The sequence below is a fragment of the Acomys minous genome (genome assembly GCF_964271855.1).
Source record: "Acomys minous genome assembly, chromosome: 2".
NCBI lineage: Eukaryota > Metazoa > Chordata > Mammalia > Rodentia > Muridae > Acomys > Acomys minous.
The window spans coordinates 67793163-67813342 of record NC_140484.1 but is presented as its reverse complement, the minus strand read 5'-3'; the positions used below and the strand labels follow the sequence as shown (position 1 = coordinate 67813342).

Sequence of the window (20180 nt, the reverse complement as noted above, 5' to 3'; positions counted from 1 at the left end):
AGTTTGTTTGTTTGTTTGTTTGTTTGTTTGTTTGTTTTTTGTCATTTACTCCTGTTCTCAGACTTACCTCTACTCTATTAGTTGTTGGACTCATCCTGCATTGTTGACTTTCTCTCACTCCATGCCATGTCACAAATTTACTTAGGTGCATGGGAACTCTCGAGTTTCTTTGCAACAGGTGACCCTAGAGGTGCAGATTTAAGTCCCAGAATTACTAGTAGCTTCACATGCTCCCTCCTGCCAGTAGTACCATATTGCTTGAAAGTACTTGGCTCCTGTTTCCACGATTTAGCACCCAGGCACCCAAGGGTCAAAGCAACAAGCCATTATTGTAGCTGAGGGACATCCATTTTCCTCAGCATTCTGGGGTCCTTGACATCCTTTACAGAGACAGGACCTTTGCAGGACAGGCTTGTTGGAGCTTCCCACTTTCCTTCCTGTCCTAGGCGTTTTTGGTTATTCATAGTCAGTTTAGGTTTGCACGGTAGCCAACCTTACTCGTTTCCTACCAGAGGCGGACAGAGGAATGAGAGTGCAGACATTGCAGGGTGGTAATATATGTTGTCCTCATGAGCCAGCGTGAAGAATTCCTATAGGGACACCAAGGCAAGGGAGACCACGAGTCTCCAACTGTATTCTAACATGATGGTACATCCATGGGTCTTCAGCAGCTCATCACCGAGATTAGTTTTGGCTGAGTACCACCACTGTCAGGCAAAGAATTTTGTAGCCTGTCCCTGGAGTAACTATTACTTTCTTCCTCCTGATAATGAGTTACAGGCACTGAGGTCCAGGCTTTGGCTTTGTGGTGCCAGTAGGAACTCTGTGAGTGTATCTAGGTTTCAGAGTACATTGGTTTTAACATCAGCTCTTTCTGTAAATCAACTCTGACCCCTTGTTACTGGGGGTGAGTTCCTGTGCTCTGTGCCTAACCTTTTTTTTTTCTCATAGATGCCCAAAACCAGAGCACACCCAGCCCAGGTGAGTCTCAGCACCCTCATCATGAAGATTTCTGTTCTTGGCAATCCCATTTTTGTGGGCACACACTTGTCTCTTGGCACATTAAGATTCAGTAGGCACCTTCTTGTTCCCATCCCAAGTTGACACCAAATATTTGGGTAGAGTCCTGGTTGAGACGTTTGTAAGTGAGGTGAGAAGCCACCCAGGGAGTAGGCCTTGGTACTTTTACATTCAAACTTGTCTACAAGTTGATGTGGACACTCTCTGTCATCTGAAAGCATCACCATCATCCATATCATTCCCTTTTGTTCTTACAAAAAACCCCGTATCTGCTGCCTGGTCACCTTCCCAGCAAAAGGACAAAGATGCTATGTGAGGTGGATGGAGAGGCCAGGAATAATTTGTGGTCTTGGTTTCCAGGATAATCAATTCTTCTATGTGCTCTACTCTGTTGCCTTTGGGAGTTTGTCTCTTTCTCAGCTCTTAAGTAAGTCTGGAACATGGTGTCACATGTACCAGTTCCATTCATGGGTCCCCAAATGGACAGGCAGAGCTTCTTAGAGGAAAGCATGTCTTGGTTAGAGAGAGGTATAATAGTAGTCTGGTATCCTGCAGGGCCTTTGTTCCTTGGAGGAGAATGTGGGTTGGACCCTTATGCATAAGTCACAAGTGCAACTCCCGAATAGATCCTACATTGTGTAAGGAAACATCTTTTTGTGTCCCCTTTTCTCCTAACCTTAGTTTAATGTTTCTTTTTTTTTTTGTCGTTTTCAGACACATGGCCTACTAGTCATCCAGGTAAGTGTCTTCTCGCCATGGTTCAGCTCCCTGTGTATCTCAGGACAAAATCTTGACTAGCTAATAATGAATGATGGTTAAGGAGTTCCCTGCCTCACCCATGGTCCTTTGTGTTTAGTCCAGAAAGAAGTTTCATGTATCCTGTAGTCGTTGATCTGTTGCTGGGAGGAGATTCCTATTCTTTTCCCAGGCACAGACAACAGCTACAGCATGGGTGGGACTCATCAGCACCCTGTCTGCCCCAGAACCTTCAGCATTCTCCATAAAGTACAAAGGTACCTTTTGTTAGCCAGCATCACCCTCTGCTTGTTGCAGTGGGATCACAGAATGGTAGCCCTTATTCCATTTTGCTTACTTTTGCTTTCCTATGAACCAATTTGCTATGGATGTCCTTTCCCATGCCAATTACCTTTTGCAAGAGCCATCTGACAGTGGACAGTAGAGACTGTTACCATCAGGTTTCTAAGGTATAGGTGACAAGATTCTTTACCAAGCAACTGTCATTCAGGACAAAGGTATAATTGCCCCAGGCCCCAGGATCACCTCATTGTTCTTATGATGGACACATGAGCTCATGGTCAGGCCCACCACGTACTCTCAAGAAAATGACACTCTTCTTTAGCCTTAGTGCTTCTGTGTCCTATGATTTCTGGTCCAAAGCATGAGCCACTTTACAGAACCTTGGTGCAAAGGTTTTGCTTCTCATCCACTTTTCTTGTTCTCTCCTGATTGGTGGAATTCAACAGCGTCTACTGGTGGTAAGTATTTTAGGTTCAACTAAAGCACTAGCATCCACACTACTCAGACCAGCAGGTTGGAGAGAAGTGTGCACCTTCTTGAAATCAGTGGGAAGCAAACATTAGAGGGAGGATGGACACACACACACACACACACACACACACACACACAGACACACACACACACACACACACACACACACGCACACACACACAAAGAAAGATATAGGGTGTATGTAGCATATATTTGTAGGAATGCCCTCAGTTACCTACTTTATTCAAGCAGACCCCATCACCCAATTTCTGGATCAGAAGATTAATCTATAAATCTGTTGTTCAAAGCTTCCACCTACAGTCATAGGATAAAATCATGAGGTGTTTCCCAAGTCTTTGGTAATGACTTTCTGGGTGGACATTTTATATCTAGACCATAGTACTCTGTCTATGCATGAGAGTTGCAGCCTTAGATGCAATGAGTCTGGATAGATAGAAATATCTGTAGGGTCATAGTTCCTTCTCTAAATGTCTCCAATCATTGGAGAGATTTAATACTCTGTCAGCAAATGCAAACATCCTTAGGAAAAAACCTAATATGGGCTAAGAACCCCTTTGTATCCAGAGTCCATGAACTGCATAGGTCCAGGACGTGTATTCCCCACTGTTCTCTGCCAGCCAGTGATAGCAAGGGTTTACTAGCTTAACCAGTGAGCTCTATGTTCACTGAAAGACCTTATCTCAACACACACAGGTGAGTAATGTACACGTGCTCAACTACTAAGGAACACTTCATCACATGCATAAACACACACACACACACACACAGACACAGACACACACACACACAGACAGAGAATCAGAGAGACAGAGAGACAGAGAGCTCTCTAGGCTTCAGTGACTGAGCTAGCTCTAGCTAACTGTTATTGTCCTCTGTGCTTGCTTATTGTATCAAGCATTGTCCTCCACATGCCTGGCATCTGTGCAGTTTTCCTGGGTTCATGAGCATGTTCACTCTTTTCTGATTGCAGGTTACACCTGCGGAGGTTACCTGACCCAACCCTCGGGGTACTTTTACAGTCCTTACTACCCAGGAAACTATTCAAACAATGCCAGATGTGTGTGGAACATTGAGGTCTCAAACAGAAGCCATGTGACTGTGGTCTTCATAGATGTGCAGTAAGTGTGGGGGCAGATCAGATGGTAGACAGAAAATGTGGGGTGCTTTGAAATTAATGGGGGGTGATGGTCATTGAAAGCACTGGTTCCATTACTTAGAAGGCCTGAGAGTCTTCCATGGAGGATGGGATGAGTGCAAGAGCACAGGAATTTAACAATAGTCTTGCTTAAAGTGCCAGGGTTACCATAAACTTGCTGTACGGCCACGGGATGCAGCATGCCTAATCCTGAGCCAGACGAAGGGGCTAGGACACTTGCTTCCCTCAATTTGTTGATTAGCAGGTCACAAGAGATGCGACCATACTTGGAACTGTTGCTCAGAGGGAGGGAGCATTCATTGCTTAGTTGACAACAGTCTTGTGTGTACCACAGGACAGTGCTGGTCATGAGGGCACTTTTTGTGTGCAAAGCTTTCCTCACAGCTCTCTCATTCCATGAGCCCCCAGCAGGCAGGTGCCAGTGCACTTCCAGTGTAGTATGTGGGGTCCCTGCACTCACTGACTGAGCTGAGTTCCCAGATCCACTCTTGGTGTCTGTAGTGGCTTGGAAGTGTCTGCTGTGGCGATACGTATACATTGCATCCATGTCCTTGCTAGGACAATAAAGTTCTTGTACCTGAAGCTCAGCAGGTCCTATTCACAAGACTCTTCAGTCTGGTTCTTTTCAGCAGCTCAGTGACAGTTCCCCTCAGAGAGTAACATGTCATGAAGAGTCACCCCTCTCTGCTCCAACATAGAATGGCTTGTCATGGCCTCACTGCAGCCCTTTTGTGTAGATGTGGAATGCAGCGTGCATCTTTGTAGATGACACACTTGAGTGTCAGAGAGGCCCCGTGACTTGTCTTGTGGTTTTTTTTTGTTATGCTTTGTTAGATTTATATTTTATGGGTGTGTCCATGTATATGTGTGTCTGTGAGCCATATGCATGCCTGGTGCCCACAAAGTCAGAAGAGGCTGTTTTCCCCTGGATATGGAGTTGTATGGAGTTCTGAGCTGCCTTGTAGGTGGAACCTTGTTTCTCTAGAAAAGCAGGCAGTGCACTGGACCACTGAGCCATCTCCCAGCTCCTGGCTTAGGTTTACCCCTTTTTTAAAAGAATTCTCAGAGATATTTGTTTATCCCGAAGATAACTGGGGAGCCATTGAAGGAACAAATTAGAATATTCTCAGGAGACCTTCCTTTGTGGGTGTAGAAGGCTTTCGTGGAGAGGTTTTACTGATTAGACATCTGAGAGCCCCAAAGGGAGAATGTAGAGCAGGCATGATGGTCTTGGGTAGAGAGAGGAGTTCCCTTTGAATTCCAGGAAGCCCACCTAGTATATCAAATGATATATAATGTCACTGTTGTCAGGAAGATGATCCCTGAGATGTGAGGCCCCACATCTCTCCAGTCACAGAGAAGGAACCTGTTTCTTTTATGTCCCCAGGCTCGAAGGAGGCTGCAGCTTTGACTATATCCTGGTATATGATGGCCCTGAATACAACTCTTCTCTCATTGCTCGGGTTTGTGATGGGTTCAATGGATCTTTCACCTCCTCCCGCAACTTCATGTCTGTGGTTTTCATCACTGATGGCAGCGTCACGAGGAGAGGGTTCCAGGCTAACTACTACTCTACACCTGTGATTAACAGCACCAGTAAGTGCCCTTGTGCGAGTGTGTGTACATTTGGGACTGAGGATGTCACTAGGAGCCTTCTTGCTGCTCCTCAGCTTTCCCAAGGTTGAGACATCAGTAATGGAAGGATGTCACTTGGCCATCTGATTGCTTCCTATTGAGTGGGATTATGGCAAGTGAGTCTTGGGCCGATGCCTACCAGAAGGAGAGTCTTTTGCTAGCACTGAATGATGTGGGCTACACTGTCTTTGCTGCCATCATCAGAGAAGAGAAAGATCAAAGCGTAGCCAAGAAATCACTGTCTCAAAAAATTAAAAAAATATAAAAGAAAAATTCAAATGCCATTTTTTTCAATGGGCAGTGAGATGTCAGTGTCAGGAATGGTAGATGACAGTAGGGTTGGAGCTTTGGGACCCTTCCTAGTGTAGGACACCAGCTATATCCTGAGACCTAGCACATCCGGCTTCTGTCTGAAGAAGGAGAGATTAGGAAATGAAGATGGACAGCACAATCTATTAGAAGTTCGTCCCCCAGACAGAGATGCCAAGTAGACCACTGAGTTTAAAGCTGAAGGGTTGGTGAATGTGATGTTCCAGGTCTGTGGTACGGTGAGGCGCCGATGGCGTGAGAAGCCAAAGCCCCCGTTTGCTCACTGGGCTTTGGTCTGGGTGTATGTCTATGTACAGTCCTTCCAGACACCAGGGTAGAATCTGTGTTTATGACTACACATCCTTTCAGATGTGTGCCTCATGTCCAGTGTGGGTGGTGATGTTCTAAAAGACCTGAAAGGTCAAACGTAACAATTTGACCTGGAAGTAGTCTAGTTACCCCCTATTCATTGATAGCCACAAATCCCAGGATAAATCCTGTCAACACATCCAGATATACATGTCACCTTGACAGGGGTCAGATGTGGGCTCTTCATATATTCATGCCAGGGTAGGAGGTCGGCAATCCTTACTCTGTGACAGCAGATGAGTACAACTCAGTGTCTGGTCATCTTAGTGTCATGCACTGTAGACCAGGAGGCACCATCTCCTCAAGACTCTGACATGGCTTCTTTTTCTTACAGTTGCACCATGGCCACCCGTGACCCCAGTTGGTGAGTCCAGATTCTTCACCTCCTATGTTCCCCCATCCCTAGTCAGCTCACAGCCACAGACTCCAGCTGCAGAATAGGTGGTACTCTTTAGTACTCTGTCTGCCCCATAACCTTCATCCTAGTCCATGATGAACAAAGGTGGCTTCTGTTGTGCCAGTGTTCCCCTCTGCTTGTCTCGGGGGACCCACAACATCGCATCACCTACTCATTTTGCCAAACTAGCTTTCCTGTGAAATTATTGGCTATGGATTCCCACTGGTGTTTTTTATCAAGGCATTTGTGGAGAAAAGATTATGTTTTGCAAGAGTCATGTGATGTAGGGACAAAGGGGACTGTTTCTGTAGGTTCCTAAGGTATAGATGGCATACGTCATTTACCAACCCACTGTCATTCAGGATAAAGTTACAGTTGCTCTGGATCCCAGGAATACTTCATCATTACTATATTGGGCACGTTAGGGCAGGTATATGCTCTGAGCAAAAGGACACTCTTTTTCTCAGCCACAGTGCTGCTGTGTCCTATGCTTTCCTTCTAAGAATACTGGTGTCTTGATAAACTTTTTATCTCCAAGTCTAGTCTCCCTTCTTATCCAGCTTAGTTTTTCTCTCCAGATTGGTGGAAACTCCTTCTTATTTTGTTAAATTTCGGATGAGACCAACACATAGCTTTTAGTAGTTCAAACATGAGGTTGGAGAGAGACAGGGATTCTGGGATGTCCTTGAAGGTTGTGGTGGAGCACAGCTGAAAAAGACAAGGAATGAGAAAGGAATTAGCAAGAGGGCATGTCTTTCCTGTACATCCTCTGTGAGGCACTCTGCCCACAAAAATCCATGTCCTATTTACTCCATCACAGAATTAATGAATAGGTTTGAAAAGAGCTGTCAGGATGCAACCTGGGGTTGGACTTGTGAGCAGTCCAGCTTTCTCTGAGCCTTTGGAGGATGCTTCCTATTGCCTCTTTACAGCACGGTGTTTCCAGAAGACTTAAGTCTTGGATGCTGTGATTCAGAAGAGGAGGAAAGAGGTGTTCTGGTCTCAGGTCTTCCTCCGGATTTTCTCTATTCTCCAGGGAGATTGACACCCATCTGAGCAAACACATGTGCACCTGAAATAGCCCCTGGGACAGGTGTGAGTGACACCTGAAGATCCTTTATGTCCAGGGTGCACATAGTTTCACCGCAGGTGCAAGGGGTTGGTCCTCACCATATCTGTCAGCTGGGGAGACAAAGAGACTGGAGAGAGGCTTTTCAGTATGGGATCAGGGCACACCTGACTGCAGTTTTGATGGAACGTCCCTCAAAGACTCTCACTTTATCCTAGGGAATGACTCTTCATTGGCATTGAGGCTGATAAATGGGTCAAACCGGTGTGAGGGCCGAGTACCTTGGTAGGACCCTACAGAATTATTTGTGTCCCAGAACCTTCTGTGTTGTCCTTCAAGAAGAAAATTCGCTTTTGGGGAGCTCATGTCACCTTCTTGCCTGGCCCAGTGGAATAAGAAACTTTCAGCCCTTAATCTAGTTACTGAGCAGGATGTTCCTGGTGCTGTTAGGCTCTCTCTGTCTTGGGCAAGGCATTGGCTTGTTCATGGATTGTGTGCAGAGGAACAACTTCTGTTCACATTGTTTAGGAGAGAACTAAAGTTGCTAGTGGGGTCTGGGTCACCTCACTCTCCCCGTAGTGGTCATCCACAAGCATGGTCTAGTGTGTTTCTAGCTCTTTATGAGTCTTTTTCTCCCAGGCACAGGGACTTCCTGGCTCTGAATTCCATGTCCCAGTTCCTTCATGTTTCACTCTTGATTCATGCTATGCCATTTTAATCTAGCTTTGTTTTCCTCTTCAGATTGGTGGAATTCAACAGCGCCTACTGCTGGTAAGTATTTTAGGTTCAGCTAAAGTACTGGCACCCACAGTTCTCTCACCAGCAGCTTGGAAGGAAGGGTGCATATTCTTGACTTTGCGTCAAATCTGTGGTAGAGCAAACATTAGAGGGAGGACACACACACACACACACACACACACACACACACACACACACACTCACACACACACGAGATTTTATGTAGCATATGTTTCTAGGAATGCCCTCAGTGACTTACTGTATTTTATCAGATTCCATCACCCAATATCTGGATCAAAAGATTAATCTATAAATCTATTCAAAGCTTCCAGCCTACAGTCATAGGATAAAATCATGAGGTGGTTTCCAAGTCTTTGGTAATGACTTTCTTTGGTGGACATTTCATATCTATACTATAATGCTATGTCTATGCATGAGAGTTGCAGCCTTGGATGCCAGGAGTCTGGATAGATAGAAATATCTGGAGAGTCATAGCCCTTCCTCTAAATGTCTCCATTCATTAGAGACATTCAACACCTTGTCATCAAATGCAAACATCCTTGGGAAAAAAAATTAATAGAGGGCTAAGAATCTCTTTGCATCCAGAGTCCATGAACTGCATAGGTCCAGGCCGTGTATTCCTCACTGTTTGTTCTCTGCCAGCCAGGGATAGCAAGGGTTTATTAGCTTAACCAGTGAGCTCTATGTTCACTGAAAGAACTTATCTCAACACACACAGGTGAGTAATGTACACATGCTCAACTACTAAAGAACATTTCATCAATGCATAAACACACACACACACACACACACACACACACACACACACACACACACACAGAATCAGAGAGACAGAGAGACAGAGAGACAGAGAGCTCCCTAGGCTTCAGTGACTGAGCTAGCTCTAGCTAACTGTTATTGTCCTCTGTGCTTGCTTATTGTATCAAGCATTGCTCCTCCTTATGCCTGGCATCTGTGCAGTTTTTCTGGGTTCATGAGCATGTTCACTCTTTTCTGATTGCAGGTTACACCTGCGGAGGTTACCTGACCCAACCCTCGGGGTACTTTTACAGTCCTTACTACCCAGAAAACTATTCAAACAATGCCAGATGTGTGTGGAACATTGAGGTCTCAAACAGAAGCCATGTGACTGTGGTCTTCATAGATGTGCAGTAAGTGTCGGGGCAGATCAGATGGTAGACAGAAAATGTGGGGTGCTTTGAAATTAATGGGGGTGATGGTCATTGAAAGCACTGGTTCCATTACTTAGAAGGCCTGAGAGTCTTCCATGGAGGATGGAATGAGTGCAAGAGCACAGGAATTTAACAATAGTCTTGCTTAAAGTGCCAGGGTTACCATAAACTTGCTGTACGGCCACGGGATGCAGCATGCCTAATCCTGAGCCAGACGAAGGGGCTAGGACACTTGCTTCCCTCAATTTGTTGATTAGCAGGTCACAAGAGAATGCGACCATACTTGGAACTGTTGCTCAGAGGGAGGGAGCATTCATTGCTTAGTTGATGACAGTCTTGTGTGTACCACAGGACAGTGCTGGTCATGAGGGCACTTTTTGTGTGCAAAGCTTTCCTCACAGCTCTCTCATTCCATGAGCCCCCAGCAGGCAGGTGCCAGTGCACTTCCAGTGTAGTATGTGGGGTCCCTGCACTCACTGACTGAGCTGAGTTCCCAGATCCACTCTTGGTGTCTGTAGTGGCTTGGAAGTGTCTGCTGTGGTGATACATGTACATTGCATCCGTGTCCTTGCTAGGACAATAAAGTTCTTGTACCTGAAGCTCAGCAGGTCCTATTCACAAGAATCTTCAGTCTGGTTCTCTTCAGCAGCTCAGTGACAGTTCCCCTCAGAGAGTAACATGTCATGAAGAGTCACCCCTCTCTGCTCCAACATAGAATGGCTTGTCATGGCCTCACTGCAGCCCTTTTGTGTAGATGTGGAATGCAGCGTGCATCTTTGTAGATGAAACACTCGAATGTCAGAGAGGCCTCGTGACTTGTCTTGTGGTTTTTATTTGTTATGCTTTGTTAGATTTATATTTTATGGGTGTGTCCATGTATATGTGTGTCTGTGAGCCATATGCATGCCTGGTGCCCACAAAGTCAGAAGAGGCTGTTTTCCCCTGGATATGGAGTTGTATGGAGTTCTGAGCTGCCTTGTAGGTGGAACCTTGTTTCTCTAGAAAAGCAGGCAGTGCACTGGACCACTGAGCCATCTCCCAGCTCCTGGCTTAGGTTTACCCCTTTTTTAAAAGAATTCTCAGAGATATTTGTTTATCCCGAAGATAACTGGGGAGCCATTGAAGGAACAAATTAGAATATTCTCAGGAGACCTTCCTTTGTGGGTGTAGAAGGCTTTCGTGGAGAGGTTTTACTGATTAGACATCTGAGAGCCCCAAAGGGAGAATGTAGAGCAGGCATGATGGTCTTGGGTAGAGAGAGGAGTTCCCTTTGAATTCCAGGAAGCCCACCTAGTATATCAAATGATATATAATGTCACTGTTGTCAGGAAGATGATCCCTGAGATGTGAGGCCCCACATCTCTCCAGTCACAGAGAAGGAACCTGTTTCTTTTATGTCCCCAGGCTCGAAGGAGGCTGCAGCTTTGACTATATCCTGGTATATGATGGCCCTGAATACAACTCTTCTCTCATTGCTCGGGTTTGTGATGGGTTCAATGGATCTTTCACCTCCTCCCGCAACTTCATGTCTGTGGTTTTCATCACTGATGGCAGCGTCACGAGGAGAGGGTTCCAGGCTAACTACTACTCTACACCTGTGATTAACAGCACCAGTAAGTGCCCTTGTGCGAGTGTGTGTACATTTGGGACTGAGGATGTCACTAGGAGCCTTCTTGCTGCTCCTCAGCTTTCCCAAGGTTGAGACATCAGTAATGGAAGGATGTCACTTGGCCATCTGATTGCTTCCTATTGAGTGGGATTATGGCAAGTGAGTCTTGGGCCGATGCCTACCAGAAGGAGAGTCTTTTGCTAGCACTGAATGATGTGGGCTACACTGTCTTTACTGCCGTCATCAGAGAAGAGAAAGATCAAAGCGTAGCCAAGAAATCACTGTCTCAAAAAATTAAAAAAATATAAAAGAAAAATTCAAATGCCATTTTTTTCAATGGGCAGTGAGATGTCAGTGTCAGGAATGGTAGATGACAGTAGGGTTGGAGCTTTGGGACCCTTCATAGTGTAGGACACCAGCTATATCCTGAGACCTAGCACATCCGGCTTCTGTCTGAAGAAGGAGAGATTAGGAAATGAAGATGGACAGCATAATCTATTAGAAGTTCATCCCCCAGACAGAGATGCCAAGTAGACCACTGAGTTTAAAGCTGAAGGGTTGGTGAATGTGATGTTCCAGGTCTGTGGTATGGTGAGGCGCCGATGGCGTGAGAAGCCAAAGCCCCCGTTTGCTCACTGGGCTTTGGTCTGGGTATATGTCTATGTACAGTCCTTCCAGACACCAGGGTAGAATCTGTGTTTATGACTACACATCCTTTCAGATGTGTGCCTCATGTCCAGTGTGGGTGGTGATGTTCTAAAAGACCTGAAAGGTCAAACGTAACAATTTGACCTGGAAGTAGTCTAGTTACCCCCTATTCATTGATAGCCACAAATCCCAGGATAAATCCTGTCAACACATCCAGATATACATGTCACCTTGACAGGGGTCAGATGTGGGCTCTTCATATATTCATGCCAGGGTAGGAGGTCGGCAATCCTTACTCTGTGACAGCAGATGAGTACAACTCAGTGTCTGGTCATCTTAGTGTCATGCACTGTAGACCAGGAGGCACCATCTCCTCAAGGCTCTGACAAGTCTTCTTTTTCTCACAGTTGCACCATGGCCACCCGTGACCCCAGTTGGTGAGTCCAGATTCTTCACCTCCTATGTTCCCCCATCCCTAGTCTGCTCACAGCCACAGACTCCAGGTGCAGAATAGGTGGTACTCTTTAGTACTCTGTCTGCCCCATAACCTTCATCCTAGTCCATGATGAACAAAGGTGGCTTCTGTTATGCCAGTGTTCCCCTCTGCTTGTCTCGGGGGACCCACAACATCGCATCACCTACTCATTTTGCCAAACTTGCTTTCCTGTGAAATTATTGGCTGGTGTTTTTTATCAAGGCATTTGTGGAGAAAACATTATGTTTTGCAAGAGTCATGTGATGTAGAGACAAAGGGGACTGTTTCTGTAGGTTCCTAAGGTATAGATGGCATACGTCATTTGCCAACTCACTTTCATTCAGAATAAAGTTACAGTTGCCCTGGTTTCCAGGAATAATTCATCATTGCTATGCTGGGCACATTAGGGCAGCTATATGCTCTGAGCAAAAGGACACTTTTTTTCTCAGCCACAGTGCTGCTGTGTCCCATGCTTTCCTTCTAAGAATACTGGTGTCTTGATAAAATTTTCATCTCCAAATCTAGTCTCCCTTCTTATCCAGCTTAGTTTTCCTCTCCAGATTGGTGGAAAACTCCTCCTTATTTTGGTAAATTTCGGATGAGACCAACGCATAGCTTTTAGTAGTTCAAACATGAGGTTGGAGAGAGACAGGGATTCTGGGATGTCCTTGATGGCTGTGGTGGAGCACAGCTAAGAAAGACAAGGAAAGAGAAAGGAATTAGAAAGAGGGCATGTCTTTCCTGTACATCCACAGCAAGGCACTCTGCCCACAAAAATCTGTGTCCTATTTACTCCATCACAGAATTAATGAATAGGTTTGAAAAGAGCTGTCAGGATGCAACCTGGGGTTGGACTTGTGAGCAGTCCAGCTTTCTCTGAGCCTTTGGAGGATGCTTCCTATTGCCTCTTTACAGCACGGTGTTTCCAGAAGACTTAGGTCCTGGGTGCTGTGATTCAGAACAGGAGGAAATAGGTGTTCTGGTCTCAGGTCTTCCTCCGGATTTTCTCTATTCTCCAGGGAGATTGACACCCATCTGAGCAAACACATGTGCACCTGAAATAGCCCCTGGGACAGGCGTGAGTAACGCCTCAAGATTCTTTATGTCCAGGGTGCACATAGTTTCACCGCAGGTGCAAGGGATTGGTCCTCACCATATCTGTCAGCTGGGGAGACAAAGAGACTGGAGAGAGGCTTTTCAGTATGGGATCAGGGCACACCTGACTGCAGTTTTGATGGAACGTCCCTCAAAGACTCTCACTTTATCCTAGGGAATGACTCTTCATTGGCATTGAGGCTGATAAATGGGTCAAACCAGTGTGAGGGCCGAGTGGAGATCTGGTACAGAGGCTCATGGGGCACCGTGTGTGACGACAGCTGGAACATCAATGATGCCACTGTAGTGTGCAGACAGCTGGGCTGTGGCCAGGCTCTGTCTGCCCCAGGAAGTGCTTGGTTTGGTCAGGGCCCAGGGCCCATACTCCTAGATGATGTGACCTGCTCGGGGCAAGAGTCTCACCTGTGGCAGTGTCATCACCGTGGCTGGCTTGTCCATAACTGTGGTCATCATGAAGATGCGGGAGTCATCTGCTCATGTGAGTTGGCTGAGCCTCAACCGTCCTCTTCCAGGATGGAAGTCCTTACACTTGGGTCTCCCCACTCAAAGGATCTTGCCCTGCTTATTTACTGAGATCGCCTTATGTCTTCACTGGGAGTGAGTTTTACCTCTTTTAACAAGGCTGCTTATGTAATTTTCATTGAAGACCTGCACCCAAGTGACAAGTGTCATTTTAATCCCTGAGTGCATAGAAGAACCAAGAAGAAAGTCACTGTCTTCAGTGTTTCTTCTCCCACGTTGAGTTCTGTGGGGAGAGAGTTAAGTGCAGCCTAGAGATTAGAGACATACTGTATCAATGAGTCTATTGCATTAAATGGGTTCTCTTGGGAAGTGTGGTGTTTCCATAATGGACCCATTTATGATGTTTTTTGGAATGAGATACAAAGGGTATGACTATCAGTGTGTGTTTGTACACAGATAGTTTTAGAGCAAGAGCAGAAAATCTATGTCCTAGGCAACAACTCCTTCCATTTCTCTCTGTCACGTCCACATGTGTGGGACCAACCCAATCGTGCACCTTGAAATCACACTCACACTCTAATATTAACCTAATCCTAACACCAATTCAATCATGAACCTAAAGCTAACTCTAAGCCAACCCTAAACCTAACTGAGCCCTAACTCTTACCCTAACCCAACCTAACTCTAACCTTAACACTAACCATAACCCAAGCATGGCCAAACCCTGACTCTAACACTTACCCAATCTAAATCCCAACCCAAATCTAGTGAATACACTAATCTTAAACCTAACCCTAAACTTACTGAAATCTAACCCTAACCCTAACCCAACCCTAACCCTAGCACTAACACTAACCCTACCACAACCTTCACCCTAACTCTAATCCTAACCCTATCCCTAGCGCAACACTAACCCTAACCCAACACTAACGCCAACTCTGAGGCTAACCCTAACCCCGAGGCCTAAATGATTCCATATATACATTTGGCCCGGACAAAGCCTCTTAACAGGTGAATTGCTAGACAGCTATGAAATACAAAGTTCAGCCTGATACCTTGTCCAGACACATTTCTCTCCTTGAGGGTGGAATACCAATTGACCCTCACAAGGAACATCTTCCTGAAAGTATAAATGGCTGCCAATTTTTACTGTGGGGCAGGAGATTTTCACAGCTTAATCCAAATTCTGGCCAGTGTCACCCATCCAAGTTCCAGATTAATATCCTTCTGATCAGGGCATCTAACATGGCTTCTTTTTCTTCCTCCCTGCAGTGTCTCAGACAGCATCCACTCCCAGTCCAGGTGAGTCTAACAGTCATTCAGGTCTTATGTGTCCCTCTCTCTCTGCTTTGCCCACAATACCACACAGTACCCACAGAATGAGTGGGATCCTCCAGATTTATTGCTTTCTCAGAACCTTCTGGGTTGTCCTTCAAGTAGAAAAGTTGCTTCTGAGGAACTCACGTAACCTTTTCACCTCGCCCAGTAGAATAAGAAAGTTTCAGCACTTAATCTCGTTGCTGAGCAGGGCATTCTTGGTGCTCTTAGGCTCTCTCTGTCTCAGGCAAGGCATTGTCTTGTCCATGGATTGTATGTTGGCGGACCACTAGGACTTCTCCTGACAATGTTTAGGAGAAAATTAACTTCGCCATTGAGTCTCAGTCACCTTACTCTCCCTGTAGTGGTCCTCCACAAGCATGGTCTAATGTGTTTCTGGCTCTTTATGAGTCTTTTTCTTTCAGGCACAGGGACTTTCTGGCCCTGGATTCCATGTTCCAGGCACTTCACATTTCACTCTTGAGTCATGCTATGTCATTCTAATGCAGTTTTATTTTCCGCTCTAGGTTGGTGGAATACGTCATCTCCTTCCTATAGTAAGTATTTTAGATTCAGCTAAAGCACCAGCATCCACAGTGCTCTAACCAGAAGGTGTTAGAAAAGGGTGCACATTCTTTTCCTTACTTGAAATCTGTGGTGGAGCAAAGATTAGAGGGGGAACACACACACACACACACACACACACACACACACACACACACACACACGGTGTATGTAGCGTATGTTTCTACGAATGCCCTCAGTGACCTATTGTATCCCACCAGACCCCATCAACCACTTTATGGATCAAATGATTAATCTATAAATCTGTTCAAAGCTTCCAGCATCCCATCACAGGATGAAATTATGAGTTGGCTTCCAATTTAGTGAGGACCTTATTGGAGGACATTTTTATATCTAGACCAGAATATTCTGTCTCTGCATGAGGGTTGCACCCTTGGAAGCCACGAGTCTGTATAGATAGAAATGGCTGTAGAGTCATGGTCCTTTTTCTAAATGTCTCCATTCATTAGAGAGATTCAACACCCTGTCAGCAAGTGCAAACATCCTTGGGAAAAGAAACCTAAGAGAGGGCTAAGAATCCCTTTGCATCCAGAGTTCATGAACTGTATAGGTCCAGACAGTGTGTTCCCCACCATTGTCTGCCAGCCAGTGATAGCAAGGGTTTACTACCTTAACCAGTGAGCTCCATTTTCACTGAAAGTCCTTATCTCCAAACACACATGTGAGCAATATACACATGCTCAACTACTAAGGAACATTTCATCACACACATGCACATGCTTGGGCACACACACACACTAGAGAGAGAGGGGGGGGGAGACAGACAGACAGACATACAGAGACACAGAGAGATCCCTAGTCTCCAGTGGGTGAGACAGGGCTAGGCTGTTAACGAGCTCCTCTCTTGGATATTGTATCCAACCTTCCTCCTGCCTGGCATCTGTGCAGTGCAATCTAGGTCTTGAACGTGTTCACTCTTCTCTGATTGCAGGTTACAACTGTGGAGGTTTCCTGACTGGACCTTCTGGACACTTTTCCAGCCCATCTTACCCTGGGAACTATCCTAACAATGCCAGATGTGTGTGGAACATTGAGGTCCCGAACAACTACCGTGTGACCGTGTTCTTCACGGATGTGCAGTAAGTGTGGGTGCAGAGGACATTTTAGAGAACTTTTAAAATTCATGGTGGTGATAATCAATGTGACATTTAAAATACGGCTTCCAGTTTTGACTTGGCATGAGAGGGTGGGGGAATGAGTGCAATAGCCCAGGAATTTGAGAGTAGTCCTGTTTAAAGTCACGAATTTGATGTATGGCCATGGGATGTCACCTTCCTAAGTCTCAGTCAAAAGAAGGGGCTAGAATGCCTGCTTTCCTTTTCTTGTTGGTCAGGAGGTCCCCAGAGAATGTGAAAATACTTGGAGCTGTTCTCAACAGGAAGGAGGGTTTGTGGCTTGGGTAATGCTAGCCTTGGGAGCACAGTGTCCAAATGCACCTGTTCTGTGTAGCCCTTTCCTCATGGACCCTTTTCTTTCTGTGGGTCCTCAGGAGCCAGGGAGGGTGCTAGTGTTACTGCTTGTTGCATACGGCAAAGTTCTCATCACTCATATGCTTACAAATGAAAATGTTCTTGAGTAGCAGTGATGTCTACAAGGACCCATTAATATACATGTCATTGTGGGAGGCACATAGCCTAGATGGCCAAGAAACTGTAGCAGTATTCTCTAGCACCCCAGTGGTAGAGTCCACTTCTTGTGCCCTTTTATAAACTGCTTTTACCCCATGCAGTGCTTCATGTGGACATTACCACTGCCCTCTTCAGTTTGCATAGGGCTTGCTGTTAGTCTTATGGGAGAACGAGACTAGTGCTCTCTGTTAGTCTTACAGGAAAATGAGATAGGCATTCGATGAGAAACCTGATCCCACTTTTAGTTCTTTCACTATTCATCCCTATCACTCTGAATTTAACGATAATGGTTTTATTCTGGAAGGGATCTGGGAGCACTTTGAAGGAACAAGTCAAGATTTCTCTGGGGGACCTTCCTTAGTTGATTTAAAGAGTGGTCAGAAAGAGAGACGATTGATCTCATACGTGGGACCTTAGATGAAAATACGAAAAGAAGTCGTGATGGTCTTGGCAAGATGAATTCCCCCTGGATTTAAGGAAGTCATCTATTCTTTCAAATAATGAACTTGGCCAAAGTTTCCATGGCAAAGGGTGCTGAGGCCTGAGCCCTCACCAAGATCTGGACAGTAGAGAACTTATCTGCTTGCTTTGTCTCCTCAGGCTGGAAGGGGGCTGCAGCTATGATTACATTGAGATTTTTGATGGCCCCCAACACAGTTCTCCTCTCATTGCTCGGGTTTGTGATGGGGCCTTGGGCTCGTTCACTTCAACATCCAACTTCATGTCGATTCGCTTCATCACTGATCACAGCGTTACTCAAAGAGGGTTCCTGGCCCAGTACTTCTCAGAGCATAACAACAACATCACCAGTAAGTCCCCTGGCAGAGCAAAGGCTCATTAGGACTGAGCGCGTCACCGAGAGCCTTCTGCTCCTGAATTGTCCTGGGATTGTAACATAAAATACTAGAACTCCCAACTGCAGCTCCTATGACTGATTTTCTATATTGCCAATTGAGGGATACTGTATTAGTGAGTCTTGGGACTTTACATCCAAAAGAAGGCCAGGGCCAGCACAGATGAGGGTTGTAATGGCCTTATTGTGGTTGGCAAAAAACAAGAAGGTATAAGACAATATTCTCAGCAGACAGTGAGGAGGCAGTGCTGGAAGGAGTTGCGGGTGACACCAGGCTTGAAACTTTATGACCTTCCCAGAGTGTGAGTCACTGGCCATGCCCTGAGATCTAACACATTTGGCTTCTGTCCAAAGATTGATACCATTGGGCCCTGTAATACAGGCAGCTACTGTAATGGAGGCTACATGGCCCCAGTTTGAGAAGGTATAAGAGCTTTTGTCTATATTGGTTAAGGGTTGAGCATAGCGATATCCATGGACTCTTATTTTACCAGAATCAGAGGCACCAACATTCTCCCTCGCTAAAGGACATTACCTAATGACATTGCCACTGTGTTACTACCGTACAGTTGCTTTACTTCCTGGGAAAATTCTAACGTGACAAAAATGGTTTGGATATTTAAAATCCAGCCTCCAGTTCCATAGCAGAAAATGTTATCCATCCAAGTGCCCTCAGTGGGCGTTCCTGAAGATGAGGCTGATTGTAGCCACTAGGTACCCTTGGAGCCATAGTGGCTCTGTTGGGAGCCTGCATCTCATGTGTGCACCATGCACACATCTTGATCTGTGTATCTTCACCTGGGAAAAGAGCCTCCTGAGGGGTGTGGGGTTTGGAATCCTGGCTCAGTGCATGCTCTTTTCTTGTCCTTCAGCTCTTCAGTGTCTGTCACACCACATGCAAGCCAGTGTGAGCAGGAGCTACCTTCAGTCCATGGGTTATTCTGCCAGAGATCTTGTGATTCACGGTTTTAACACAAGTTACCAGTGTCAGTCCCAGATAACACAGAGCCAGGTCATATTCACAATTCCCTACACAGGCTGTGGCACTACCAAACAGGTAAGCTGGGCCCTGTAAACTCTATTATTTCCTATTGAGCATGCTTTCTTTTGTCAAAAAAATGGTGTGTGTGTGTGTGCGCGCGCGCGCGTGCCACTGTATGTATATGGAGGTTAAAAGACAACTCTTATGGGAAATGAGAGTTAGTTGTTTCCTTCTGCCATGTGGGGCCTGGGACTAGAACTCAGATCATTAGGCTTGGTAGTAAGGTCCTTTATCCACTGAGCCATCTCACTAGCCTGAGTGTGGTTTAGCACAGTGACGGCTGCCATGCTTCTAGAACTCTGGGGACCTACAAGTTATGGCTGTGATGTAAGTCAGAGCAGAATTCACGTGAAGGGAGACAGAAGCCTCTGCTATATAGCTACCGTGACTTCCAAATAGGAGGGATGAGGAGGCAGAGAGGGGAAGCCAGGCAGTTTCCACAGCAGTGTCCAGCAGAGAGAGCACCCGGCAAGACTTTCCTCACACTTACAGGTCCCAGGAAAAGCTTGAGATTTTGCAGCCTGGAGCGTCTATGGTTTCATATGGGATGCGTGAAAGAAGTAGAGGCCCCCTAAAGCAAAGATACAAGCACACCTTACTTGAGTTCTACAGCAGCTTAACGCTGTCATACACAGCGCTGTGCCTCTGAGGAAGCCAGTGCACTGTTGCAGTTTATACTCACTTGGTTCCGCGGTTGCTGTTTCCTGAGTGGCAAACCTTCTGACATTGTACCATGACACTGTCATCTACAAAGTCAGCTCTGAAGTAGTGCAGGTTGACTTACAAGAGTGTATCCCCTCTCCTCCGTGTTCTGAGTAATGTAGCCCATGGACCATCATGGGCTGGAAATGATGGGTAGAGTGGCCACCCACCCAGGTTTGCCTGAGACTTAAAGGTTTTAGCATAGATTGTCCCATATCTTAGGAGAACACCAGCCTTGGGAGAGCTGGGACCATTGTCACCTTGTCAGTGGAAGATGCAGTGATTAGTTTGTGTTGTACCCCCAAATTATTATTATTATTATTATTA

The 20180-nt window shown here is 45.8% G+C and overlaps 1 protein-coding gene across 1 annotated transcript in view; it reads left to right on the top strand.

Moving 5' to 3' along the window:
- The window catches only part of LOC311609663 (scavenger receptor cysteine-rich domain-containing protein DMBT1-like), a 97672-nt gene that overhangs the window by 68755 nt on the left and 8737 nt on the right, over window positions 1–20180 (top strand). Inside the window, exons 33-46 of the mRNA XM_084802912.1 lie at window positions 952–981; window positions 1735–1758; window positions 2451–2516; window positions 3521–3668; window positions 5094–5302; window positions 9248–9395; window positions 10821–11029; window positions 12081–12110; window positions 13419–13742; window positions 14999–15028; window positions 15571–15600; window positions 16560–16707; window positions 17857–18065; window positions 18982–19166. Of these exons, the coding sequence (XP_084659038.1) occupies window positions 952–981; window positions 1735–1758; window positions 2451–2516; window positions 3521–3668; window positions 5094–5302; window positions 9248–9395; window positions 10821–11029; window positions 12081–12110; window positions 13419–13742; window positions 14999–15028; window positions 15571–15600; window positions 16560–16707; window positions 17857–18065; window positions 18982–19166 (1790 nt within the window). The remainder of the gene's footprint in view (window positions 1–951; window positions 982–1734; window positions 1759–2450; window positions 2517–3520; window positions 3669–5093; window positions 5303–9247; window positions 9396–10820; window positions 11030–12080; window positions 12111–13418; window positions 13743–14998; window positions 15029–15570; window positions 15601–16559; window positions 16708–17856; window positions 18066–18981; window positions 19167–20180) is intronic.